The 27,624-nt window shown below is 59.2% G+C and overlaps 5 protein-coding genes across 5 annotated transcripts in view; 4 read left to right on the forward strand and 1 right to left on the reverse strand.

Moving 5' to 3' along the window:
• The window catches only part of S100A1 (S100 calcium binding protein A1), a 42,084-nt gene that overhangs the window by 14,146 nt on the left and 314 nt on the right, over positions 1-27,624 (reverse strand). The gene's annotated exons all lie outside the window — the stretch shown is intronic.
• Positions 1,255-1,700, forward strand: S100A16 (S100 calcium binding protein A16). Its single transcript, XM_075524828.1, has 2 exons — positions 1,255-1,410; positions 1,536-1,700. The coding sequence occupies exons 1-2, from the start codon at positions 1,255-1,257 to the stop codon at positions 1,698-1,700; spliced, it is 321 nt and encodes a 106-aa protein (XP_075380943.1).
• Positions 5,529-6,540, forward strand: LOC142420669 (protein S100-A4-like). Its single transcript, XM_075524829.1, has 2 exons — positions 5,529-5,687; positions 6,355-6,540. The coding sequence occupies exons 1-2, from the start codon at positions 5,547-5,549 to the stop codon at positions 6,517-6,519; spliced, it is 306 nt and encodes a 101-aa protein (XP_075380944.1). The 5' UTR covers positions 5,529-5,546; the 3' UTR covers positions 6,520-6,540.
• Positions 13,240-13,919, forward strand: LOC142420667 (protein S100-A12-like). Its single transcript, XM_075524827.1, has 2 exons — positions 13,240-13,392; positions 13,634-13,919. Exons 1-2 carry the CDS (start codon positions 13,240-13,242, stop codon positions 13,823-13,825), a joined length of 345 nt encoding a protein of 114 aa, XP_075380942.1. The 3' UTR covers positions 13,826-13,919.
• Positions 21,533-23,348, forward strand: LOC142420666 (protein MRP-126-like). The gene is made up of 3 exons (XM_075524826.1): positions 21,533-21,563; positions 22,187-22,345; positions 23,001-23,348. The coding sequence occupies exons 1-3, from the start codon at positions 21,555-21,557 to the stop codon at positions 23,190-23,192; spliced, it is 360 nt and encodes a 119-aa protein (XP_075380941.1). The 5' UTR covers positions 21,533-21,554; the 3' UTR covers positions 23,193-23,348.

Genomic DNA, 27,624 nt, shown 5'->3' on the forward strand with positions numbered 1-27,624 from the left:
GGCTCGGGAGGGCACCCAGCCATGCCGAGGCGTGCAGGGACGAGCGCGAGAGCGCGGGGAGCCCGGGGCTGAGCCGTGTGTCTCTTGTCACCACCCTGATGTGCCGACGTCCTCGGCCTCGGGCTGAACTGGGGGGGATCAGTGCAAAGAGAGGGGGGACACGAGCCAAGTTTGGGGCCCCGGGCAGGTCCTGCCTGCTCCCAGGGAGCAGCCAGGCTGCAGACACCCTGACGATGCCCCCAGAGTGGGGGACAGTGCTGGGCCGCTCCTCTGGGCTCCATGCATGCCGCCCCGTTGGCTTCCTCCAAGACCCATGCGGCCACCGCTGCCGTGACGGTCGGCGTTGCACCCCGGGCCGGTGTAAATCCGCATGGCTCCAGCGAAATGACGGGGAGCAGCAGGCCCCAGCTCGCCCCGCTCTCCGCCACCGACGGGGCAGGAAAAGAGCCAAGGCTGGACAAGGTGACGCAGTTTCCGTCCCTGCCTGCATCCTGCCCAGGATGCGGACGCCGGACCCCGTGACCGGGACCATCCCGTTGGGTCTATCCATAGGAAGGAGCTTCCTGGCTTGGGGCAGCCTTGGGACCGCGGAGAGAGGAGGGGGACCCCGGGCATCAAGCAGGCAGGCAGGATTGGACCCCGGGGTATGGGGGACGCCCCTGGCTGGGCTCGCGGGGGGCTCGGGCAGATCCAGACCTGCCCCGCCGGGGTGTTCCCAGAGCCGTGAAGCAAGAGGAAGGCTGGCTGGTAATTCCTGCCCTTGTCCCGCCGCTGCTGTGTGGCTCCCAGCCCCATTCCTCCCTAATGAGCCCTGGGAACCGGCAGCTGCGGCCCCGGCGCTGCGGAGCCCTGCGGCCCCAGCACCATAATTGCCGCCCCGACCCACGCGCGGGGGTGGCTGCCCCAGGGGGGCGGGTGGGGCGGCTAGCATGGGGCGGGTGCTGCGCCGGAGCCGGGGTAGGCGGCATGGAGGATTTTTGGGGTGATCCTGTATGAGCAGCGATGAGCACCCCACACATCGGCACTGCCAGCTTTTTGCCTTTCCATGGAGGCTGCTTTTTGCCTGCCCGGGGGCTCGCAGTGACCCCAGGGCTGGCGGCAGCGGAGACGCCCATGCGGGCCCTGAGCGATGGCACCGTGATCTTGGGTGGCATGCCGCCTGCCCTTCCATCCCCTGTCCCCCAGCATGGGCACGTGGAGGGTCCCACGGCCCCCGTCCTTGACCCCCGTCCCCGCAGGTGACCGCAGGCAGCGATGGCAGAATGCACGGAGCTGGAATGGGCCGTCCAGGTGCTGGTGAACAACTTTGACAAGTACTCGAGCCACCGCTGCTGCTGCAAGAAGCCGCGGCGCATCAGCAAGAAGGATTTCCGCAAGATGCTGAGCTGTGAGCTCAACCACATGCTGACGGTGAGGCTGGGGCGTGCGGGGCCGGGGAACTGGATCCTCCCGCTTGCATGGGGTCCCCCCCCCACCCACCCTACACCCCGCTTTCCCTGCCGCCCCGGTGTGAGCGGCTCCGCTCTCTCCCCCAGGACACCGGGAACCGTCGAGCAGCCGACAAGCTCATCTGCGACCTGGACGAGAACAAAGACGGGCGCATCAGCTTCGAGGAATACTGGACCTTGATAGGCGGCATCGCCAGCCCCATCGCCCAAATCATCCGCCAGCAGGAGCAGAGCGTCAAGCACACCAAGTAGCCGGCGGCATCCGGACCCTCCCCGGGCTCAGCCCCCGGGGTTCAACCCCTGCTTCTCCATGGCTCCCCGCTTCTCGCCTCTCCCGCTGCCGAGCCCCACCCTGAGCCCCAGCTTGCCCCGGGGCACCCCGGTCTCCCACGGCTTTGCCGACCGAGCCATGCCAGGGTGCGATTGGGGCGGGAAGACCCTGTGGGTGGGAGCTGGGGGGTGCGAGGCCATTACAGCCTTGGGGTCTTCTCCTTGCCCCGTGCCGTGACATCCCTGCCCTCATCCTCTTCCGCAAGCCCTGTCCTTGCTGGGCTGCTGGGCAAGGAGCAAAGGGAGAGGCTTCCCCTCATCTAGGACATGAATTGTCTGTTCTCAGACCTCTGGGACACGGCCCCGCTGGCAGAAACCCCATCACAACCAGGACCCCTTCTCCCCTTGCAGCTCCCCCTCAAAGTTGGGGGTCTTCTTGGGAAAAGGGTGCCTTTCCCCCCGCCCAAGCTGGTGAAGGGTCTGCCCTGCCTGGTGCCCTGGTCCTTCGGGCTCGGGGCGCGGCGCGGTCCCATCCGGGCAACACCACCGTGGTTATTTATTGCAGCAATAAAGTTTGGAGGAGCAGCGGGTGATGCTGAGGCTCTGCCTTCCTGGGGGCTGCCCCACAGCGTGCGTGCACCGAGGGGATGCAGGGGGCTGAGGGAGGGGGTCTGCCCTGTCCCCCATCGCCCACGCAGTCATGGCGCGCCCTGGGCTGGCGATAACACCCGTCCCAGCCTTCCGGCCTCACAGGGATGGGCTCCCTGAGGCTGATCGAGCCACCACGAGGTGTCAGCAGACACCGTGGCCTCCTGGCACCCCACTGGCCCCGCAGCACCCCAAGCCGCTTGCCTGGGGCACGGGGCGCGGATGCTGCTGCCACACGTCCCGGGGGACCCTCTCCACATCCCCACGCGGGGTCCCGAGCAGCCCGGACCTACAGCCCCGCACCCGTGCGCGGCAAGGGCGTGGCCACCCCGACCCCGGGGGGGACCCCGGTTCCTGTGCCGCATCTGGGCACGCTGCACGCCCCCCACCCGGGATAGGGACGGGGAAAAGCTCTGCGGCCCCGTGGGTGGCGGGACACCCCAAGCCGGCCGTGCTCGGCGGGGAGCGTGCTGCAGCCCGGCTCATGGCGTCCCGTGACGCCCACGGTGCTGGCGGGCAGCCCGAGCTGGTAGCCTCGGCGCCTGCTGGGGATTTTCCACTGGGAGGGGACTTGGCCCCGGGGCCGGCGAGCATGGCGGTGGTCCCCGTGACCCCCACTCCCGCGGCAGGGGGGATGTCAGCACCTTAGAGCCGGGACCCCCGTCCCCTTCCAGCCAGCCCCCCTCGCCGACCCTGCTGCTCCCCTCCCTGACGCAGGAGCATCGCTGGCTCCTGCTCCTGCCTGTTCCCCTGCCCGTGCAGCCCACCTTCCCCTGCCCTGCAGCACTGGGGGTCCCGGGCAAACTGGGGGTGCCCCCGTAGAAGACGGCGCAGCCGGGCAGGGCTACGGCTGAGTCATGGCGGAGGAATCCCTCTGGGGTGAGGGCAGGGCTCGTGACTCACGCTGCTGCTTATGGGGTGAGCGGGGCTTGGCTGGGCGCTGCACCCAGCTGCTCACACGGGATCCCAGCGATCTGGCGGGATCCAGAGTAGACTCTCAGGGTCTCTCCAGAAGGGACCCTCAGGATGAGGGGCAACCAGCCCCCAACATCCCATTTCTAGATGCAGCTGGGCTGCAGTGCACGGAAACAATTCAGGATGTGTCCCCCCCCCTTGCGCACGCTTCCCTGCAGGACCCGGGCATCCGGGCTGGGGCTCTGAGCAGCCGCAGCCCCCGTGCCCACGCTAGTCGAGGCTGGGCACATTATTTCCCACCCCAGAGCTGCTCGGAGCAAACGCGGGTGCGTGGGGAACCCGGGGGGGGGCACAGGAGGGGCTGCTGGAGAGAGCAGCCAGGGGACCGGCGCGTCGGAGAGAGCATTGCGCAGGCATCTGTGTGGGCAGGGGGTGGTTTGCGTCCCCGTGCACTCGGCAGCTGCACCCCCGGGTGCTCCTCCTGGAAAGCCCCGGGGCACTTTGCATGGCACCATGTGGCAGGCGGGGCGGGGGACGGTGCGGGGCCGTGCAGCGGGGATGGGGCTGCCAGGCTCTGCAGCTGGCCCCAATTTAGGGAGCTCAAACCCACGTTTCCGTCCTCGTGTCCCTGGCGGGATCGGCTCCGGGCACCCTGCGCCGGCTGCTAACCCAGCCCTGGCGGCGCACCAGCCTCGAGGTCCCGCGTGGTGCAAGATTTGCAAGGTTTCAGAAAATGCCCCAAATATGTGTGTCCCCCCCCGCCCAGTCCTCTCCAGCCGCCACATCTCTGGGAGAAGGGAGACGCGTTTCCTCTGCAGTCCCCAGAGACCGGACGGTTGGCCGTCTTCGAGGATTTACCCTGGCTCCCTCCTCCAAGCCAAGCAGGCTCTTGCAGATGGGTGGCAATGCGAACGTAACCGGGGGTTTGCAGGGAAAAGCTGGGTGCCCTCCCCGCTGCCAGCACTCGCCCGGGAGCAGCCCCCGGCCGGGATGGCTGTCACCCTGGAACAAGCCCTGGCCTCCAGCATCGCCACCTTCCACGAGTGCTTGGGGAAGGAGGGTGACAAGTACCAGCTGAGCAAGGGCGAGATGCAGGAGCTGCCCAGCTTCACGGGGGGGAGCGTGGGGACACCCGGGACTGAGCCCCACCAGCATCCTCATGCCTCTCCCCACCACTGGGGAAGATGTGGGGGTCAGGGAAGGGCTCGCTCCTCCCTGAAACAGGTTCTCCCCATCTGCCGAAACCACCCGTTGCTGTTGATGTTTACCTGTGCCGTGGCCAGCGAGCACCGTCCTTGACCCTGCCGATGCTCTGTGCCAGGAACAACTGGATGAGCGCAGCTTCTGCGTGCTGCTGAAGGACCTGGAGGGCAAGGACAACGTGATGGACTTCAAGGAGTACATGGTCCTCCTGGGCTGCCTCAGCACTTTCTGCAATGACTTCCGTGCTAAGGCTCGTAGCCTCACCAGCCGGCATCGAGCCTCAGCCTGTGGCTCGAATAAAACTGCTGTCACCTCCCTAGCCCCGCTGCGGAGCCTGTTGGTTTGCACTGGGGTCACCGGGATGGGAGTGCTTGGGACCGTCTGTCTTGAGGAGACCGGGGCCACCCAGAAAGCTGGCGGCGTGGGGGACAGTACAGCGACGGCTTAGGGGGGGACGTGTGCTGGTGACCAGCTTTCTCCAGGGAGCCTCAAGGGATGCCCCAGCCCTTCCCAGTCCCTGCGCCCATCCCTTGACTTGTGCCTCGGTCCCCAGACTCCCCAGTAGGGCCGGCAGCTCCTCCCAGCAGCACCCAAACCCCCCCACCTCCTACTAATGGGATCACACAACTCGTTAAGCAAAAATGAGGCGCGGGCGAAACTCTGCCTGTGCGGAGCTGCTGGGAAAGCCTGGAGGCGAGGGGGCTGCCCGGGGCGCGCTGGGCAGTGCCGCCCCAGCCGGGCTATAAATGCCCATCGCGCTCCCGCTGCAGCACCCCGGCTCCTTGCCGCTGCCCAGTCCGTGCCGACCCCGGTGAGTCTCTGCTTCCCTTCCTCGTGCGTCGCTTGCTGCGCAAGCTTTGCGATCCGGCTTTGCAATTCACCCAGCAGTCGCTGCACCCCGAAATGCCTCCCCGAGGGGCCCTGGGGTTGCGGCCGCCCTTCTGCAGCATCGCGGATCGATTTGGGGGGGGGTGTGTGTGTGTGTGGACCCCCGTTGCCACCCTGAGCCTGCCCTGACCCCATCCCTGGTGCTCTGCTCTCCAGGCGTGCAGGAAGCTGGCGATGGCGCATCCCCTGGAGCAGGCGCTGGCTGTGATGGTCACCACCTTCCACAAGTACTCGGGGAAGGAGGGGGACAAGTACAAACTCAGCAAGGCAGAGCTCAAGGAGCTGCTGAACAAGGAGCTGCCCGTCTTTGGGAGCGTAAGTGGCCGCGGAGACACGTCCCTTGGCATCCCTTGGAGGTGCCCAGCCGAGGGCGGGAGGTGTTGTAGGGGCAGGAGCAAACCGGCCTTGGGTCTTTGCACGTAGCACGGTGCAAACCAGGGTGAGCCCGAATTTCCCCAAAGCACGCACGACGGATGCGGCGTGCCCTACGGCATGCTGAGAGCTCGTGCTCAAGGGCAAGCCCTGGGGAGGACGAGGGACGAGGCCAGGAGGACCTGAGCTGGAGCGTGTTCAGACCAAAAGGAAACTTGGCTTTCTTATACCCGCAGAAATATTTTGATTGGCAAAGAAAATCGTGCTCCGATTTCGATTTTTTTAATCCTTTTTTAACCCCTACTTCCCCTTCTGGCTCATGGTTTAAACTGGGAGGAGGAAGGAGAAATTTTTTAGCCAAACTTTTTCATCATCGAGAGGCATGTTTGCTGTAGCTGTGCCAGCATGCCCCAGATCACAGGTAAGCCACCTTCATTCCTAAAGGCCACCTCCTTCCAAAGACAAAGAGAAAACCCTCCTTCAAGGCAGGGAAGGGAAGCCCAGGCTTTCTACATCCTTCCTTGCAAGCAGTGGGGCTGGGTGGGGAAGAGCCTCACTCACCCGTGCGTCCCAAAACCGTGTGCCCCCACCGCGCTCTCCCCCCTCGCAGAAACAAATGGACGAGGCGGAGTTCAAGAGGCTCATGAACGACCTGGACCACAACAAGGACAGCGAGGTGGACTTCAAGGAGTACGCCTGCTTCCTGGCCTGCATCGCCATGGGCTTCAACGAGTTCTTCAAGGACTGCCCCACCAAGCAAGCCCGCAAGAAGTGACCCCCCCCTGCCCACAGCATCGCTGCGGGGCTTTCAATAAAAGCTTTTCCAAAGCCTCGGTGTGCATCAGCAGGGTTTTGTGCGCCGTAGGTTAGCGGCCGGCCGGGTGACTCATGCCTTCCTCCAACTCCATGGGATTTTCCATGGTGCGACTCAGCCCCGGGAGGCATTTTTTGGAAAAGCCTGAGCAAAACAGCGCAGCACCACCTCCGAGCAATGTACTCGGACATCCCCCGCCCTGAACCCTCCTTGCTGGCTCTGAGAGAGGTTCAGTGCGTGTTTAGCTCAAAACATACGAGCTTCCCTGAGCCCGGTTTGGCTCGTAGGTCGGCACAAGCTGCCCCGGGCAACGCGCTGGGTTTGGGGAGAGAAAGCTGGTCTGGAGGAACCGGACAGCGAGATGCGAGGTCCGTGCAAAGCACAAAAGCCAGCCCGTGTCCCCAGTTCCCAGAGAGAAGAGCTGTTTCTGAGCAGCTGGAGGAGACCCTTCGTCCCCTCGGGGTGCTGGGGGACTGCATTGGAGAAGCTCAACCCAGATTTACCGCAGAGCCGTGGGGCTGCAGACAAGCAGCAGTTTCCGGAGCACGTCAGCCCGTGACACCGGCTGGGAAGCGCGGGGCTCACCCCACCTCCACCTCCCCATAGCCACAGCAGCAGCTCCCGGCAGGTCTGGGCTGGTTTGCAGAAGGTGCTGCAGCTGCTCTCCAGCTTTCCCCAGCAGCTCTAAAACCCCAGAGAAAACCACCCCAGATTCAAAAAGCCTTTACAAAGCATCATTGCACGGCAGAGCGGACCCCTGGCAGAGCCTGTCCTCGAGCCCCCAAGTCCTCCCTGAGCCCCCAGGTCCTTCCAGCATCTCCCCAGCAGCTCCAAACTTTGCTCTGCCCCTTCCCACGCTCTTTATCAAGAGCCCCTGGGAGCTTCTGCCCCTTCCCACTAATTTACACCAGTTTGCACTTGCTGAGAGGGAGACGAGGTTCAGGCTCGGGGGTTTCTTTTGCCAAAATGGTCCTTAAAGAAACCCCCGACCTGGGAAGACGCCAGTGCAGCGTTCGGTGAGGTTTCACATCCCGCCGGGCATCGGAGTAACCCGGAGCCGGCAGTGGGGCTTCATCCCCTGTTTTTCCCACTCTGGTCCCCGCAGCAGCGGGTGCCTTTGTCCCACGGAGGGTCAGCCAGGCTCGGGGACACTCAGGGTATTTGTCGGCCCTTGCACCACGGCAAACAGCCGGCTCGCCCCTTTGCAAGGGGTTGCAAACTGCCGGCTCCTGGCTTTCCCCCGCGGTTCCCTGACACGTGCCTGGGACATGCAGACACCAAAATAGCGCTCCGTTACACAACGGGGCGTTGTGACGCGCTGCCCTCGCAGTTAGGAAACAGAAATCACTTGCAGTCGAGTGAAAAACAGAAAAAAAAAACCTCACCCAAACCCAAACCCCAGCACAACAACAAAGCCGCGAACAAACCCCACTCGGGTTTGCGCAGCTCCAGGCATCTGCAAGGGACGCTGCCAAAACTATCGTGCACGGCATCTCACCCCGCACCGGTATCGCCTGCCCTCGCTGGCAGCGGTGGGACGAGGTGCCCGCCACTGCCTTCGCTTCATCCCTTGTCCCTAAGGATTCTCCTTGAGCCGGTGGTCCCTGTCCAGCCCCGGGGGCACATTTTGCTCTTTCTAACCCAAACCAGCCCCCTTGGCAGTGCGGGAGCAGGGTGGTTTGGGCAGGGGGGGGGCCTAGGGCTGCTCCCAGGGTTTCCTCTCCTCCTTTGCCAGCCAATGTCCGTCCAGACAGGCGCTGGATCCGCGTTGGTGCCTTCCCATCCGGGTAGCGAGGGAGGTGTCCCAGGCGGGGCTATAAATGCCGTGGCCTGACGCTGGCTCGCCTTCCGCCCTGCCCATCCTTAGCTGTTTCGTTTGAGCTGTTGGTGAGTTGGTTTTTTTTTCCTACGATGCTCTGCTCCCCGTCGCCTTGCTGGCCCTCCAGATGTTGCCAGCGGCACAGCTGCCCCATCCCGCCCTGGGTCCCCCTGCAGAGGTTTTCCCCTGGGCTCGTGGGGCTCCTGCTGCAGCGAGCCGAGCTTGAAGGCTGCATTTCCCCTCTGAGGGCTGGAAAAGCACGCGTGCCCTTTCCCTGCCTGGCTCGGGCAGGAGACGGCTGCTGCCTCCCCCCACGTTCTCCCCTCTGGCATTTTTGGAGGTCGCTCGGCACCGGTACCAGATGGCAACGCCCAGCCTGGCTGCTAGCGGGAGGGTGAAATTAGGGAGGAAATGATGCTGCATCCCGGTGCATGCCTGGGAATGGGGCACCTGCACGTTCTGGGGGGCCGGGGGAGACCGTTGGCCCCCTGGCACGGGGGTGTCTGGGGACGCCGAACTCTGCTCTCACCTGCTTGTGCTTGTTGGTGCCTCCAGGCTCGCTGGCATCCCCCATGGCGCATCCCCTGGAGCAGGCGCTGGCCGTGATGGTCTCCACCTTCCACAAGTACTCGGGGAAGGAGGGGGACAAGTACAAGCTCAACAAGCAGGAGCTCAAGGAGATGCTCATGAAGGAGCTGCCCAGCTTCAGCGTAAGTGTGGGGCAGGAGGTGCCACGTCCCACGGGCCACGCTGGGACTCGGGGATGCGGCCCTTGATACAAAACCCCCTTTTAACCCCCCTCTTGTCCCTGGGCAGAGACAAACCAGCGAGGCCAGCTTACAGCAGCTCATGTGCAACCTGGACAGCAACAGTGACAACGAGGTGGATTTCCAAGAGTATGTGACCTTCCTGGCCTGCATGGCCATGATGTGCAACGACTTCTTCGAGGACTGCCCCAACAAGATGCCGCGCAAGAAATGAGCACGGGGCACCGGCCCCGGGCTGCGTCGCTGCCCCCGTGACCCTCCCTCTGTCTTCCCGAAATTCTTTCAATAAAGGTTACTTTAAACAAAGTCCTCCGCGTGCTTTGCAGTGGGGGTTTCTCGCCCCAGGGACAGGGGTGTTGTCACGCTGGGGGAGACCCCGTTTCCCTTCCACGTGCGTGTTGCAGGTACCGGATGATGAGCGAGAGCAAGGGCGCTTCCAAGCCGGTTTGCTCCGCCGCAGCACGGGCACCGCGTTCCCCGAGCCCTCGTAAGCTGCCCGCGGGGCCGATCCCTGCCAGCCACGTTAGCGTGAGTCAGCGGCCGGCTCTGCCCAGCGGCACCCTGCCCTGCAGCCCTGATAACTGCTTCGTGGCCGTGCAAGGCAAGGCAGGAGCTTTCACAGGGACTAATGCCTCCCACCAGCGCCATGATAACAGCGACGGGTGAACAACTCTTTTTTAGCCAAAATTATTAAACTCGCAGAGCTCAGCATCTGTCCCCTCACCTGCTGCTCCGTGGGGCAGGACCTGCTGCGTTGGGAAGTCACCCGGCACCCTCGTCCCTTCCCCACCCCAAGCAAACCCTTCGGGAGCGGGTTTTCAGCTGCTCGGGGTGGGGTTATGGCGTGCAGAGGAGTGGCTTCCCCCACTCACCCAGCCGGCCCCCCCGGGCCGCCAGCATGGGAGGACTCAGCCCATGCCTATAAATGCGAGGAGCGGCGCAGGCACAGCCCTCCCTTCCCTGCGCCGGAGCCTGTCCTGCTCGCATCTGTAAGTTCCCATTTCCTGCCTCTGAACCCCTTTTCGCCCCACTGAACAGCTGTGGCCAACCTGGGCTTGTGTGCCAGGCTCCAGATGTGCAGCATGCCCCTTCCAGATGTGGATGCCCCCCCCCCCCAGGAGCCGGACCTTTATCAGTGGGCTCACAGCTGCTCCCCGAAGCACCGGCGAGCAGAGATGCCATGAAAGCTTCATTTCATCCAATCCTGGCTTTGTGTGTCATCCCCCCCCCCCAGGATGCCCCCTCCGCCAGCCCTGGGGCTGAGTGTGGAGGCGGCCAGGAGCCACGTTTGGGCTGCACCCCGTGAGTCACCCCGCAGCCACCGGCCCCAGCTGATGCAACACCCCCGGGGTGTCGTGGTGGTGGGGATGGGGGGCAGTCCCCCCGCCTGCCTGGGGCCAGACCCTGGGGGCTGCGCTGAGCTGGGTCTGGAGGGGCTTTGCCCCCTCCTGCCCTGCTGGCACCAGGGCAAGCTAGAGGCTTGCAGAGCATCCCCCGGGGTGGAGAGGGGACGATGCCCCGGGTGCTCCCCACTCCCTGCCCCAAGGCTGGACCAGCTCCTGGCCGCTCCCCGAGCTCCCCTCCGTGCCCATGCTGCCCACGGCCCTGGCGCGGACTGGACCTGGACCATAACAAAGACGAGGAAGTGAATTTCCAGGAGTTCGTCACCTTCCCGGGGGCCCTGGCCACGACCTACAGCGATGCACTGCAAAATGTAGAGCTGGGCCAGCCTGTGGGGCAAGGGGCCCTGGGGGCCTTTCGGGGTCCTTTTGTAAAGTTTTTTGTAATTTCCCTATCGTAAAGTTCTGTTGCTGTGTTTCTGGTCATTTTTGAACCTTAAATAAATTAAAACCTCGCGGACGGCACTGTTTTTTCTCTTGCCGGGGGTGAGTGGGAGGGACTCAACGAGGGACCGCAGGCGGTGCTCATGCCCCCGCAGATGGATCCAGTTGGGTGCTGGTGATGCTCTGCCCGTCCTTCTGCCTGGGACGCCCGCTCAGGCACTACGCCCTCAGCTTTGCAAGGGCTGGTTTGCCAGGAGGCTTGGGTTGAAGCTCATCCCCCTGCTCCCCCAAATAGAGGGCATAGGGGTTGTTCCACGAACCCCAGCTTCTGAGATCCAGCGCTTACTTGAGCATCAATATTAGGGGAAAAAAAAAAAACCCCAAACATCCATCCCTCCAGGCTCTGTGAAACACCTGAGAACGTGGCTGCACCGCGCTTACATCCCAGAGGCAGGTGAGAGGGACGCCCCTACAAACCCTTGGCCCTTTTTTTGCCTGGTCTGTGGATATTTGAAGCTGGCACGATGCTGTTCACGGGCATCCCAGCCTGCCTGCATCCCTCCACGCCCCTGTCACCGCCCTGCCACTACGCCCTCAGGGCTGTACTGGCTCTGTCACTGCGGCACCGACGCTCCCAGCCCCACGGCTGCACTCAGCCGCGGAGCAGATACCAACACCCCATGGCGGCTCTTGCACCGGAGCGTGGGCTGCCGTGGCACGGCAGCCGGGCCCCAAGGCAGGGGGTGTGCTGGGAGCTCCTGGTGTGCGGGCACGCGGCTTCCGTGGCAGATCGGGCAGCAAACGGCAGCATGAGGACCCACGGTGCGGGCCTGTCCCTTCTTGCCTGCTCCACGGCGCATGCGTGTCTCCTCCTGCCTCCCCAAGCGGCACAGGCTCACCCCTTCGCACCTCCCCACGCATGTGCCATCACGTCTCGCCAACAGCACGCCCGTGCCCCGCTGATCAGCCCGGCGTGGCTCCCCTTCCCGGAGAGGATGCGCCTGTCTCCCTCTGTCATACAACCTCTCCCTTTGTTTCACTCTTCCGCAATTTAGCCTTTTTCTGGCACCAGTTCCTCATGCTCCTGGATTAGGAAGCTGACGGGGAGATGTTTCACCACTGCTGTCCTTCCTATCTCCTAAAAGCCTTCATGGCTAGCTCGCACTTTTTGCTGTGCCGGTCCCACCAAGCACGGACTTGGGACGAAGGGCTTGGGCATCCTTGGGCACAGGCTCCTCGCCAGGCCCCCCAGACTGTCTTTCCCCCCAGACACGCGGGGTTTAGCAGCCCGTGCCAGGCACCGGGAGCACCACAGGGTCTCCCGCATGTAGCAACATCCTCCCAACACTAGAAACAGGCAGCGATTGCCAATGCCCTCGGTTATCATCAGGCAGCAATCACAGCTGCCGGGAAATGCCACCTCCTAAGACCGGCTGGCAGGTTTTCAGCACGCTGGCATGCCCAGATTTGTAACCTCTTTCTTGGCTCCCTGGCTAGCTGTTAAGAAATGATTCAGGAAGAACGCCGCTCATGATTTTGGAAAGGTGACTGGCGGGTGGGATGCGTTGGCCATCCCCCAGCACCCGTGCAGCAGCATGCTGGGGGCAGACACCACCCCTCCAGCCAAATTCAACGGCGTCAGGGCAGATACACGAGTGATGAACCACATCCCCCATTGGGAAAAAACAGCATCATCCCACTGGAGACCCTCACCCAGCACCTTTCGCGTGATCCAGAAAAACCACTCTTCCGTCACCTCCGCAAAGACCCCCAAACTCTGCAGGAACGTCCCAGCTCCTGGGAAAGCCCCTGCACCGCCACTGACCCACGATGCTGGCTCCCTGCAAATGTCTCTTTTGGCGTTTCCTTGTTTTGCCCTAACAAGTTTGGTGCGTCCCCTCCCTCATTAACAGTGGGAGCAGCCAGTTCCTGGAGCCAGGCAAGAAATCGCCGCCTGGGCGTGCTGCGTAGCCTTGCACAATTCCCGGGGTTATTACCCTGAAAGAAATTTGAGGGTGTCACAAATCGTAGCTCAGGGAGAGTATAAAAGAGACCTCACCTCCATCGTGCCATCACTGCTCCTGCCTGCTCCTCCCGTGCATTGCTGTCTGCAGAAGTCGGCCCCAGCACTGCTCATAGGTAAGTAGGTCCTTGCCAAACGGTGGCTTCAGGCTTCGTGCTGCTGGAAGTGCCACCAGGATGAGCCTGAGCCCACCGGGCAGCCGGAGCCCGGCTGGGGCTCCCGGAGGAGAGGGCAGTCCTTCTCCTCCGATGGGGTTTAATATTTTCCTGCCTGTCCCTTCCTAGCAAGATGAAAACTGACCTGGAGCTCGCCTTGGACTGCATCATCAATGTCTACCACCAGTACGCCGTTAAGAAGCCCATAGATGACTACCTGAGCAAGGATGAGTTCTCAGCGCTGCTGAAGGAGAACGCCCAGCCCTTCCTCCGCAACACCGTGCCGGTAAGAACTGAGCTTGGCCCAGCTCTCCCAACGCTGGTGGGAGCTTGCAGGAATGGTGGCCTCCTTGGGGCATGGGGCTGGCCGAGAGCCTCCCAAAGGGGAGGGAGGGTTTTCCCAGGGTTTTCCTGAAGCCTCACAATCCCTGCTGGGCGAGCCTCGTGCCGTAGCTGCGGGCTGGCAGGGTGACCCTGAACCTCGCTGTGGTTCAGGCTGACTCTTTTTCATGTTTCTCCTGCTGCAGCCTAAGACGTCCATCAATGACTACATAAGCAAGCTCTTCACCAGAGCAGACGCCAACCACAACGGTCGCCTGAAGTTCACAGAGTTCATGACCACGCTGAATCGTGTATTCATTGATGCCCACAATAGGTCCCACAAGCATCCCGCCCATCCAGAAGGTGGTCACGACCACGACCACGGCCACAGTCCCTGAAAGTGAAGCAGTTCCCAGGGTGACTGTGCCCATGGGATTGTGCTCTTTCAGCAGCATCATCCCTTCCGTTTGTCCGCAAGCACAGGCAAACCTGTACCCAAAGCTTTGTCATCTGCTTCTGCCTATGGCATTGAAATAAAATTTCTTCAAGCATCAAATGAATCTGTATTATGTATCCTGTTGTCTCCAGGGAGGATGCAGTAGGCACCCAGCCTGTGGGGGGTTAAACGCAGATTGAACTGGAGAAGCAATGGGAAAGGGAAGGCGGCATGGGGTGACCCTGCTCCCTGCAGAACAGGGAGCCAGGACAACGGTGCTGCTGGGTCCCAGCTGAGCAGCACAGGCTGCGTGGGCTCCCCGTCCTGAAGCATATCAGACCCCAACATGCTCCCGCTGCCTTCCTGAGGCTTGGTGGGTTCCCTGCACAAGGAGGTTGGCCCCAGCACCCTTCTCCTCAGCACCCCATCACGCTGGGGAGCTTCCCGGGTAGGGGCAGCTGGTGGCTGCACAAAAGCATCCTCAGCCCTGGTTCTCCTGGCCCCTCTTTGCACGAGCTCCAGGACGTGCCAGGGGTGAAGCACAGCTGGGGGCTGCTTCCCCAGGTGGCTGCCAAGACCCAGCTCTGGAGCTGGGGGTGCAGCATCCTGGGGGTGCGTGCAATTCTTTTGCAACCCGCAAAGCAACCAGCGCTTATCTTACAAGCCCCGACAGCAAAGAACGAGGCCGAGGGGCTCTGGAGAGCTGGTGTTAACTCCGCACAATAAAGTTGGATGTTTTTGTTAGCATGGGGCAACAGCCCCCCAGGTCACAGCACATTTACAAGCCATCACGGGCTCCTGGGGAACAGATCAGAATCACAGAATCGTATAGGTTGGAAAAGACCTTTAAGAGCATCGAGTCCAACCATAAACCCAACACTACCAAGACCACCACTACACCATGTCCCTAAGCACCTCATCCAAACGTCCTTTAAATACCTCCAGGGATGGCGACTCAACCACTTCCCTGGGCAGCCTGTCCCAATGCTTGATAACCCTTTCAGTGAAGAAAAATTTCCTAATATCCAGTCTAAACCTCCCCTGGTGCAACTTGAGGCCATTTCCTCTTGTCCTATCAAGATACGTGAGTGGAAAAAAGCTCCTGTATCTGTCAGTGACTGTGCACTGAGTGGGTAAAAGCCTCAGGCTCAGGAGGCTCCGATGTTTCCAACATCAGCCGAAACCAGAAGCCTGTCCCATGTGAAACCAGGCTGTACAAGGAAGCACGGGGCTATGGTGTGATTATTTGCGCTCGATGACACAGGTGGTCACTCTCTGGGTCCACAATTCTGCCATGGGGGAGCTGCCCTTGTCCCCCAGAGGCAGACGTTATTCACTGTCCTGCCAGGGCACCTGGGCGTCACTTGGGCATCACTCCCCTTGTGGGGCTGGGCATCCCCCACAGGTTTTGGGCAACACGGCTAGGAAAGATGGGAATTCTGAGCCCACAGGTCTGTTTGCGTGGGGACTACGCAAGTGCGCAGGGCAAAAACCAGCCTTGGCCAACGCTTTGCAAGGCCAGCTGGGGAATGAGGATGCAATTTCAGATTGTCAACAGTCCCTAACAAGCAGAGCAAATGAAGTGAGTCAGGGATACCAGAATAAAACTCATGCAACAGTTCTTGGTACTGCCTGCAGGACAGGCAAGAAGCATCCTCAAACAGGAATGGTTACCCTTTTGTTTTTCTGTTCCTCCCCTCTTCCTGGAATCTATTGTCTTATTCTTACGTCTTTTTATAGTCTCTTCATTCTTCTAGTACCTGTTCTGCTAACACAAGATGGGTGGCACAGAGGTGACTTGCAAAACACTTGCTAGTTAATGCTCCAGCCGCTAAAGACCCTGGCCTCAGATTTTCTTCTTGTTTTATACCCAGTTTCCTCCACAAAGTTTCTGGAGCAAGAGGAATGGTCTGGTACAAGCGATGTAAAAACAGAAAGTAATGGAAAATACTCTGGAAAACAATTTATCAAAAGGCAGACGCTGCCTTCCTCTTTGCTAGTGTTCAACCAGTTAGTATTGTAGAAAACAGAGGTCACACCAAAACCAACCAAGGGACAAAGTTATCCACGTCTCTCTGAAACTGCCCATCTTTCTTCTACACCAGCATGAGAGCACGCAAAATTTTCAGCACACTGCAAAACTTGCAAAGTTTTGGCAAGTTCTGCCAAGACGGACTTGCGCTTTACAGTCACGTTGAGCTGCCATGGTACATCCAGTGTTTTTTTCCCCCCTTCTTTGCCCGGAACACGAGCAGCTCAGCCCTGGCGGAGGTGACAGTGGGGTGGAAGGACAGTATTTCCAAAGCCCGGTGGGTGCAACCAGGAACTATGAGCAGAGGTATGAGACTGGGAGGGGTTCAGAAGTTCCCACCTTGCAATTTCCAGGTATGGGAAATGCTAACTCAAGCTGTTGCTTGCAGCAGGTGTGTCACCACCTCTGATGAAAGAGGACCCCAGACATGTATAAAAGGGCTGCCCAGGCTCTTGGATCACTGCAATAGACCCATCCTCTGCAAACCCTTCTTGGAGACAAGGGTAAGTAACACTGTAATGGTTCTTGCGGGAAATAAGGCGAAGGAGAAGCGATTCTGAATATCACTTCATGCCATGCTTGTTTTAGGCCAGGGTGATGCTTTCTACTGGGGCCAGGGTAGGAGGCTGGTTTTGGCTACAGCAAGACAAGTATATATAAATTAATGGCATTTCTGTGCTGTCTTTAGTGGAGGTGTAATTGTTTCTGCTGGCAAGGAGAGCACCCTTCGGGGGTGTCACCTGCATGGTGGCACCCATTGGAGAGCAGGGTCTCTGTGCTCAATGTCTGCAGTGAAAAGGGTTTACAGCCCAAAGAGGAAAGGGAGATTCAGAGAGAGGAGGAGGAGGAGGCGAGGCAGAGGCTGCAACGGAGCCCGTACCTGAACTGTGCTCCCTGCCTTGAAGTCATCATTGCTGTCAGTGACATGGTACAGATACGCAACTACAGCCTGATGGGTTTGTCTAATGTGCCTGACAAATGCCTCCAGGTCAGTAAGAACAAGCCGCTTCTTGGGTGAAGCTAAAATTAGAGGCGGTTGGGCGATGCTGTAAAACAGCAATATTCCTAAAACTACTTATTACCTGCTCAGCACCAAGGAGCCACCCACTGTCCCCAGGCAGGCTGGGCGCTGCTGGCTTGCTCAGCCCCAACGAGACGGGGCTCCTGGTGCAGACCTGCTGCTACGCTGGGGAGGTGCAGTGCAACCCCCCCTTGGGGTGCCTGGGGTGGGGGCCAAAAGCATTGCGTGGGGTGCCTGATTTTTGATGCGTTTCATGGCTTTGAGCTTTCTCGCTACAGTTTCTGCAGGTACCTCAAGAGCTCAGCCATGTCTGCGAGCACCCAGGGCACAACCGCCCTTCCTGAGACTCGGCATTTCCCTGGACACTGCACACTGGAGGTGGCCCTGAAAACTGTTGTGGATGTCTACCACCGTTACAGCACCCGGGAGGGCAAGCCTGACTTGCTCAGCTTCAATGACTTCGAGGCACTGCTGACTGAACAGGCACCGACCTTCCTGCAAGCTTGCGTGAGTACCCCAAGAGCTGAGCTCCCCGGAGGGATGCGCTCCTCAGGGGGTTGTGGGGGGTGAGGCTGAGGGTGCCTCCAGGGATGCTCCTGGGGGAATGGGGTACAATCCCCACCACGGCTGTGGTCCAGAGCGGGTTTCTGTGATCAGACCCAGCTTGTCCATGTGCTGCGGGGCCACCCGTGCTCACCCCTCCTGCCACTGCAGGGGTACGGAGCAGCCAAAGGGGCTTGGGACAAGAGCCTGTCCTTCTGGGGTTTTAACTAGGGACTAACTGCAAGGTAGGAGAGGGCCACAATGATCCTGCAGCTTCCAAATGCTTCCCAGGGCGTGCAAGAATAAAGCTGGCTCGGTTTCTGCACACAGCGGGTGTGCAGCACAGGGAGGGGGCATGCTAACACGTCCTGTCCCCCAATTTCAGAACAGGAAGAATCCCAACTACCTGAGAAACCTCTTCAAAGAGACCGATTTAAATAAGGACAGAGAAGTGGCTTTTGAGGAGTTCACCATGGTCTTGGCCAAGCTGAGCGATGATGCCCATCGCCTCATTCACCACCAGGACCGCTGTACCCCAGACAAGCCTTGAGTCTCAATACACAACCCTTGAAAAACTCCGAGGAGGTTGCTTATAGATATTGGGCTCTGGCTGCTTTCCGTCTGCTTGGATCACTTGTGCTTGTGAGACAATAAAGCATCACTTGAAGTTCACCGAGTCCTTCCTATCTCGGCACTCGCTTTTGCATCCATCTCATGGATGGGGAGGGTGGGCACCAGCTGCAGCGAATGCGTGGTCCTGCTGGAGCTGTGGGATAAAGGCTTGCCGAAATGAGGCATCCCAAAAACCCATAAAGGAAGAGGTTTATGATCGAGGTGTGGTGAGCGGGTGACGGCTGTATTGCTCAGTGTCTGGTCCAAGCCAAGAGGGCTGGATTGATGGGCCGGGAGGGTATTAATGGCCAGAAGACCAGTGCAAGACACTGCCCGAGCTCTGCAAGGGTTTTAACCATCAGCTGCGACATACAGCAGTCATATTAGAGGTTTTTCTCCTGGCAGAGGAAGTTTTCTGCAGAGACTGAGAAGAGCAGAGCCAGCCTAGCTTGGGGAAGCACCTCCTGTTTTGCCCATCCTCATCCAGCTCTTTCCCCTTGGCCATGCCAGGGGCATCCTCTGGATGCAGAATGGCCCATGAGCAGGAAAAATGCATTCATACCCATGACAACAGCAGTTCACAACCTTTACCACAAGCCAGGGTGCCCTTAGGAAAAAAAAGAAAATACACACAGAATTTACTATCTGTGCATATAGCTTCTAGCCTGTGGGAAATTCTGAGATTTAAAGTTTTCTCTCTAAATTCCAATGAAAACTCAAATTTGAGAGTTTTCCCACGCAGACAAGTCACCTGGAGTGCTCCCTCCCAACCCTGCTGAATCACGTGCTACCCAGCCAAGAGGAAACACCCAAATGGTTTCCATCTCAGAGCTTTCCACCAGTAAAATATTCTCACCAGGACCCTGATGGGCTCCAGCAGGGCACAAGGATCTTGTCCCTGGCTGAGCCATCTGGGACATGTCTTGCAGCACCAGCAAACCATTTCTGGGTACTAAATACACTGTAATCCAGCTCTTTTCCTCACCCATCGCTTGGGTACCACCACCCTACGGGGCTGAGCAGGCAGCTGCCCCAGCACAAGCGAGAGCAACACTTTGCGTGTTGCAGCACAGGCAGGAAGGGCAAGTTCAATGGCCAGATCCAAGCCTGCAACCTGACGGAGCTCCAGGAGGGCTTGGAGATGGTCCAGCACCCTGCAGCACTTGTGCCGAGCCTGCGCGGGCAGCAGAGCTGGCTCTCGGCTCCCTTGGGCTGGACCAAGGTGGTGCCTGCCAAGCAGCTGAGTTTGTAGCTGTTTGATACGGCTGAGACATATGTGAATGCTTTTTGGCTCGAGCTAAAGGACTGGGAGATCCTTTCCCTTGCAGCTCCCGGATGGGAAAACCTCTAGGCTGCCCCAGCCCCCGTGGTGGCTGCTCCTGCCAGGTCACAGCTGGAGCATCGCTGCTCTGATGATGCTCAAAGGTGCTCAGGAGCCAGGGCTCAGAGCACATCCCCTGGCTTCCCCAGACTAAAACCATGTCTAGCAACCAGAACATACGTCTATCCCAATCCTGGACTAAAACCGGCTGTGAAACATGGCAAACCACATAGTGACAAACCCTGCCATGCCCTCTTCCCGCATCAGCCAGCCGCTTGCTCGTAAATGTATATTTTGAAAGATGTTGCAATGTTTTGCAATGATTGTCAAGCATAGCGTGCCCCGCCAGGGACCAGGTCCTCGGGGCACAACCAGCTCCAGTCACCTCGAACCAGATCTTTCGCTTGCCACGGCTATCGGGCTGCTTGCGTGCCGCCTGATGCCTGCTTCCCACACCTTCCCCTCTGCAGCTCCAGCAAGGGGATGCTTGCTCAACCCCGGTGGCCTTGGGGCCAGGATTGCAGCTTGCTGCAACCACTTCGGCATGGCTTACAGGCACAGCTGGCCAGGGGAGCTCCCCCTACAAGGACACCTGCAGAGCCAGGCAAAAACTTGTGCTAGCACATGTTCCTGTGACCCTAAGCGATACCCAGGCTCCCTGGTCACCTTAGTGACTGCACTGGCATTTAAAGACCAAATACGTGGGGTCTCATACCTGCTACCTGGTAGGCACAACGGAGGGTCTAGCCACCATCCCTCTTTGGAAATCCCTGGCCCAAGCCATACCCTGTAATCCATCCTTGCCCTTCCCTACCTCCAGGATGATAAAATGACCAAAAGTACGGTTTCCTGAAATTGCTACGAAATTCTGCAACTGAGCGGATGGTCCCCGACACCCTGTTGTGAAACGCCCCGGCCCTTCTCCAGCTGTTTTGTGCATCAAAGCTCTCCTGTTGTGAAACGCAGTGCTCCCGCACCAGCAAGGGCTGGCGGCCGGGTGGCCACTGTGTGTGGACTGGGGCTGCATCCCCAAGCCGCTCCCTGCACGGTGCTGCCCCGTGTCAGCTCATCTGGAGCTCCTGGAGCTTGCCCCAGGCCCCGTTTTGGCCTCCAGTTTGTGTCTGAGATTAGCATCGTGCTTGGCAGGTTAAACAAACCCCCAAACAAGTCAGCTGAATCAGCAGGCAGAGCATTTTAATGAAGCAGCACTGGAAAATCTCGTTTTGCTCTTGATCTTGGCTGCTCTGAGCCAAAGCGCCTGCGCTGGGTCTCTGCAACAGACACAACAACAACAAAAAAAGCCACAAAGCGAGGATACAGTCCTAAAAGGTAAAAATACACCTTTTGGCCACACCTGGCCTCCACAGCTCAGAGCATACCTTGGGTGGGGAGAAACTGCCCTTGGCACAGGCTGTTGCTAACCTGGGGAGAAGAAATGAAGTTCCTGGAAACCTGCCCCGTATTATTTGTCTTTGGTAAAGAGCTGCTTGCTGCAGGCAGGGGATGGCCCCCCAGTGCCGGGGCACTGCCCTCAGCACCAGCTCTGTCCCTGTCCCCGTGTCACAGCGGCAACCCTGGCCATGCTGTCAGTGCTGGGCTGTGTGAAGCAGCGGGATAGCGGGATGCTTTTGGGTGCACGGGACCATGCGGTGCTTGCGTGCACCAGGTCTGCAAGGACGGGGACGCTACAGGGCCAAGCCGTGCTGGCTCATCGGAGAAGTGCAGGCGTGATGTTGTGGGTCCTCGTGGCCTCACGGCATGAAGAGACACCCCTATAGAGGAGAGAAACAGGAGAAATTGAAGAAGCCAAGGGGAATGGACTTTTGTTGAGAGTTGATGGAGAATTGCAGCCCCAATAGCCAGGTGGAGGGGACGAAAGGGACCCAGCTGAGGGGACATGGCCATGCCCTGGCCACTTCCCTGCCATCCAGCCAGACTATGTGACACCAACCTTGCGGGAAAAGCCACAGAGACCCTGTTTAAGGAACTACCCCGGAGCCTTAAGCAATGCACAAGTATGTCATGAAGATGGACTGGAACTGGGTGAAACAGAGACATTTCACAACCGGTGGAGTGGCGCAGGCGGATGGCCAGGCTATAAGAGATGCTGCGCTTGGCACCAGCCCCGCTCCAGCCCGAGTGGATCTCGCTACTTCGTCAAGATGAGCAAGGCAAGTCCAATGGTCACTCGGGCATTTAAAGTCTCCGTGTTCTTTTCCAGGTGCCGGTTGGGCCATCGGAGGTGCAAGGACCCTTGGGGAGCCTCTCCTGGCCCCGTGAGCTGCCATCAGTCGCTGGCAGAGGATAACCATATCTGCTCAGGCTTGTCCAAGCACAAGCCACAAGGACAGATGTCTCCTCCTGGAAGAGGCTCCCCACAGCACAGTTCGACCACTGAAGGGGCTCCTGAACATCAGATCTCACACTCTGTATCTCTACAGAGGTTTTTGCAGTGCCGCCAGCTATTTTGGAAGCCTTGCTCCAACAGTGCTTGACTTACAGAAGGCACATTTGCAGGAGAAATCAGCTCTCAGCTATTACCTGTGGTTGCACATCCCAGAGCAGAAGCAGGCAAAGGCTGCAACCCCCTTCAGTCTCCTTTGGCTTGTAGATAAGAGCAAACTCGAAACAAACAGCTCAAATTCATCCCCAAAAAAGAATGACTGAACAAAGCCAGGCTGCGTCCTCGTCTGGTGTGAAGCAGTTGGCTGTACCAGAACCTCGCTGGTTTACATCAGACTTCCCCATATATCGTGGCTCCTGACATTATTCAGTGTAATCGTTTCTCTTCCAGACCTCCCAGATCCAGGAACCGCTCTCCGAGCTGGAGAAGGCCATGGATGTCGTCATTGACGTCTTCCACCAGTACTCGAGACGGGAAGGGGACAGAGACACCCTGACCAAGAATGAGCTGAAGCTCCTGATTGAGAAGCAGCTTGTGAACTACCTGAAGGTGAGCAGAGTTTCTTGTGACCCACATGGGGAGGGAGCTGGGCTGGATCCCATTGCCCGAATACCCCCCGGGACTGGATTCCCTCCCTTTCCACTCTGCTCTCCTGCCCCAACACCTTCTGCCCAGACCCTCCCTGCCCAACTGCCACTTTCCAAACATGCTCCATAAAGACAGATGCAGGAAATCCACTGAGGCCTGGGTGAACCTGCAGCCAGATATTTACCCTCATCACCTTATATGCAAAAATCAGGCTCATATTGCCCAAGAGCTCCTCTGCCATCTAGGAGCAATGGTGTCAGAAACATCAGCCAAAAAGCCCATTTTTTTGTAACTCACTTTGCTAAAGCAGAAGGTAAAGTGTTTTTAATCCAGCACGCTAAAGGAGAGGTTTGTGGCTGACATAACACTGCTGCCTTCATCAGTCTCCACGTTGCGTGGTGTCCTTGCAGTAATGCTAGCCCGTTGCTCTCCGATTGCTTCATCGCCTCAGGTGAATCATTACCGTACCCAAAGCAACGGGTGACGGTGGCATGAGGATGGAACCACACACAGCACCGGGCTAGTGGGGACCTGGCATCTGCGAGGGTCCCAGCGAGGCTGGGGGGAGGCTTGAGCTGTGAATGACTTCACCCTCACCCCCTCCCTTCCTTTGCAGCACGTGAAAAACAAGGCCACCATTGACCAAATCATGAAGGACCTCGATATCAACAAGGATGAGCAGATCAGCTTCTGCGAGGTGATGTTGCTGATCACCCGCGTGACCATTGCCACCCACGAACACCTCCACGATGTTGAGGACCAGCAGCAGCAACAGCAGCACAAACACCAGCACCAGCACCACCACTGAAGCGGGCTGTGGTCCCTGGCCGAAGGCACCCATGCAGTGCTTGCAGCCCTTGGCTTTCTCCCCTCCATCCCTCTCTGCCCACCTCCCTCCTTTTCTTCCTTCAAGTTTGATGGTTTTGCTGCCAAATAAAGAGTTACCCTGAGGCTGTCAAAGCTCTTCTGTGTGTCTGCGTGGGTTTTCCTCAAGGCAAGTCCTGCACCTTGCTCTCTCCCAGCTTTAAACCAGGCAATTCCACCTTGGAGAGAGGCTGCAGGTTCTCAGGGGCGAGACGGACGCCTGGGGAGAACAGGGTTCATTGCAGCAGGTGCTCATGGCACTCCTTACTTTATAACGTGCTCCATAGGTCAGGGAAGGCAGCGTAATTGGACAGGTCTTTGCATTTCCAACTAGAAAAAAAGCCCGTTTTGGCCTGAAAACGCTCTGCATGTCTCCTAGGACTGAGCTGCGGTGGTAGGCAAGAGCTGTAAGGAAGAACGGGGAGGGACGAGCACTCTTTTCTGCAGGAGCACCCTTTTTAGGGCACTTCTGCTCTGCAAGGCCCTGCAAGGGAGCTGGGGGGTGGACGCGTTTAGTTTTAAGGCTACAGCCAGCAGCGAGGTCTGGCTGCGGGGTTTTGCGTGGACAAGAACTGAGAACAACCCCAACTCCTCACTCAGAGCATCCCGAGTTTTCACTGAGGAGGTGTCCGTTATTAATAGCTGCTTTCCAGAGCGGGTGGCTGGGAATGCTCGCAATGCTGCTGAGCAGCCTCCCACCGTGAACGCCTAGAGCCCGGTTACTGATTTGCAAACATCTTTTAGAGGCGGGGGGGGGGGGAAAGGAACAGTTGTGATTAGCTAAGGGTGAGTCAAAGCCCTGAAACTGCCCTGTTCTGTGAAGGAACCTGCCACAAGCTTCCTCAAACCAGCAGCACTGAAGCAAGCCCCCTGGTTAACACAAGACTGCCACAAGTTTGCTTCACCACTGCTGGCCAGGTTGCTTCAGCTTCCTTTGGAGTCAATTTTGACATCTGAAGTGTCAAACACCTTCTTACAAGGTAAAGTCTGCTGCAGGGACCAGAGTCCACTCAGCTCTGCCTGAGCCTGCACATGGTGGCAGGTCCTCTCTGGAGCCAGATCCAGCGGGGACCCAACCACTGGGACCCAGAGGGGACCCAACCACAAACAATCCACCCAACACTCACTCCTGCACCACAAAACGGGTCACGCACCTCATCCGACAGCACTTTAGGGTCTCTGGCGCAGGTAAGAGCCCCACACCCAAGGGACAGAGTGGAGATGGTTCATTGCCACTACTCTGCCAGGAGAGAAGCACATCACCTCCAAGAACCGAGCTGTCCCCAGGGCTGGCCCATAAGGACGTGCCCAGCTTTCAGGACAAGGGTGGTTCAGGTCCCATTTGCAGCAGATCAGCTTTTCAGGAGCTCAGCACCCTGCCAGTGGGTGGTCAGCCCTTCTGTTCTCTGCAGCAGAGGGGTCTCCCTGTGCAGGGGCCAGGCACCCAAATCTGGGTGCTGGGGGCACCCACAAACCACCCTGGGACCTTCCCCCAGGATCCAGGCAGGAACCAGCCTCAGAGCTCACAGTGCTGATGCAACAGGATATTTGCCAACACAGCAGGATTTTACGGGCCCCTGAAACCCAGGGTGCGGGACTCCTGTTGTGTCACCCGCCGGGGCTGTTGGACCATCGCACTGGAGGTGGCGAAGAACGAGCCATCGCACACCCTGAGCACAGCAGGACCGGGACACCAACGCAGGGCTGCAAGCAAGCAGAGGCGATTGCTAGGTCCTCCGGTAATAGCAGAGCAGTCCCCAAATCCGTACGCATCCTCTCCCGCCAACAGAGCTCACAGCTCCCGAACGGAAGAGACACCAAAGCAATGCAAAGTACGAAGGTGTTGGAGACATCCTGACCACGTTGTATCCATGCTGCAGAGGAATGCCCGCTCAGGCTGACGGGCAAGGTGCTCTGCTGCCCGCAGCCATGCTGCCCGTTTGGGGATGGGGATGGCACCTGGGTTCCTCCAGCCTCGCTGCCCCAGGAGCAGGTCTCCAGCAGCACAAAGCAGGAGGGGGGGGCAGCCCCAAGCCCCACCCGCCTTCACCCCCAGGTTATAAAGCAGGATTTGGCCACTGCAAGTTGAGGACCAGGCTCCTGCTGCCACCTGGTGGCCCGTGCCACCGAGCCTGTCGGGGAGGCCACCGTCCCCAGAGCAACCCTGGGGAGCCCGTGGTCCTGCCTTGGCACCCCAGGGACACAGCAGCCGAGCCCATCGATCGCAGGCAGAGCCCCGCCCTGTGACCCCCTACATTCATCACATCCCCTATTTCTACACCACGGGTGCTGTTCGCAATAAGTAGGATTATTCTGATTTACGTGTCAGAAACAAAAACTGAATTTTTGGGCTAAGCTGGCATCACGAGGACACGCGCCGATTGGCAAACACCCCGGACTGCTCTCTCACACCCCCCTGCTCAAGCCACCACGCAGTTTTGCTGGTAAGAGCTCCTTTCTTTCTCAACACCACCACATCAGCTCTTCTTACCTGTGTCCTAGGGGAGCGTGAGAAGGGAGAATCACTGCGGTTCCTCCAGGCTACAGCTCAAAGCAGCAGGCAAACGGTAGATGCAGAAAAATGCTAAATCCTCCTCCTTTCCCTGTTCAGGAGGGTTATACCCCCCATCCCTCTCCCTGACCTTTGTCTTGGCGAGGTGCAACGCCATCAGCTCACGTTTGCACCCTGGCAAGGGTTCCAGCCTAGGCCCTGCCTAAGGACTACGTCTCCCCTAACTGCCACCCTGTCCCGTCCCATCAAAACAGCCTTGGGGTGGCCCTGCCAGCTCCTCGCACTGCTGAACCCCTCCCAAAGCCCCCAGGCTGGAGAAAAGGGACTGAAGCCTCCAGGGCTGGGTTTTATGAACGACTCTGCAACGAGGGGATGTGATCCAGCTGGGGCTGAGCTGTACCTCCCAGCTGGGACCCAGCCCAGCCCCAGCATCTCCATCACACCTGGTCCCCCCGCCCACCATGGACCCCCTCCACCCACTGTTGACCCCCTGCACCTGCTGCAGACCCCCTTCACCCCCAGCAGACCCTTCCACGTGGGGTCAGCAGCCGGGTGGCTGACACAGGAAGGGTTGCGCAATGCCCGGCGCTGTGGCAATTGGGGACTTTGATGCGCTCTGTGTGTCACATTCATTATCAGTCTAGACATGCCGATAGGGATGAGCCATGGTGGGGTAAAACTAGTCAGTCCTGGGGTGCCGGTGAGGCCTGTGGCCAGGAGCCGGCCCACCGTCAGGGTCAAACCCATGCCCAGAGCCCAGCAAAGCCAGTCTGACGCTGCTTTGGATGGGGACGTGCTGCCACGGGATGGCACCGTGGTGGCAGCAGGCTTGGAGGGAGTAGCCAGCGGAAGGGACTGGCTCAGAGTGATTCAGAGCAATCTTCCTCCTAATTCCCCTCATTCCCCGGGCGGATGTGTGCTAATCAGAGTGGCAGCGGTGGAGGGAGGAGTACGGCGGTTGTAGGTGCCATTGCCATGCGTTGCCCTCCCGTCCTCCTCCGCAAGTGCTTCCTGCCTGGTGCGGTGGCTTCCGCACCCACCATGCCTGGCCACCCCCCAGCATCCCTGGTCCTGGGGTCCTTCCCATGCCTGGACATGCATCATCCCCATGGCAGAGTGATGCTGCCCGTACAGAGACAGGGGTCTGCCAACATAAAGCCTTAAACCCTGAGCACTTGGCCATAGGGACGGCTCCAATCCATGAGAAAACACTCCTTTGCCTGCATCTCCATCAAGGGCCTGGCCGGGAGCAGCAGGCACTCCGGCTCATGGGAGAGACATTGCGGGGATGGTGGTCTCTCTGCAGGGTTTGTGCTAAGCAACCTGGCAAGGCTGTACCCCAAAAGGTTGCGGGATAAATTGTGCTGCTGTCTATTCCCAGTTGCCTGGCCGTCCTAAATACAGCCATGAAGTGAGTCCCCCAGGCTGGGGCTCTCCCAAAAGCTCCAGCTCCAGGGGACCATAAGCTGTGAGAGCAGCCCCTGGGCTGATCCGGCTTCCACTGAAAGCATCCGTGTGCCGGGCAGCCCTTGCTGCAGAGGGCCTGCAGTGACTTGCTGCCTCTCGCCTCACTGTGCCAGGGTAAAATTTAGCTCCAGACCATGGTCTGCATCTCATTTACAACCCACTTAATTGCAGAGATGTCTTGTGCCGCACTGGCGGTGTCAGCAGCGGTACGTGGGCGGCACAGGTTGGCTCCAGCAACCCCTCCTCTTCCAAACACGCTGCTACGAACCCGGCCCTGCAAACGCCGTCTGGGAAGATTGATGCAGAGGGTGATCTCATCTGGCTTCGTACTGTATCTGGCAATCTTGGGATGGTGCCTGAGCCCTTAATGAAAGCTGGCACACCCTTCATAACAGGG

The sequence above is a fragment of the Mycteria americana genome, chromosome 25 (assembly GCF_035582795.1).
Source record: "Mycteria americana isolate JAX WOST 10 ecotype Jacksonville Zoo and Gardens chromosome 25, USCA_MyAme_1.0, whole genome shotgun sequence".
Classification (NCBI taxonomy): domain Eukaryota; kingdom Metazoa; phylum Chordata; class Aves; order Ciconiiformes; family Ciconiidae; genus Mycteria; species Mycteria americana.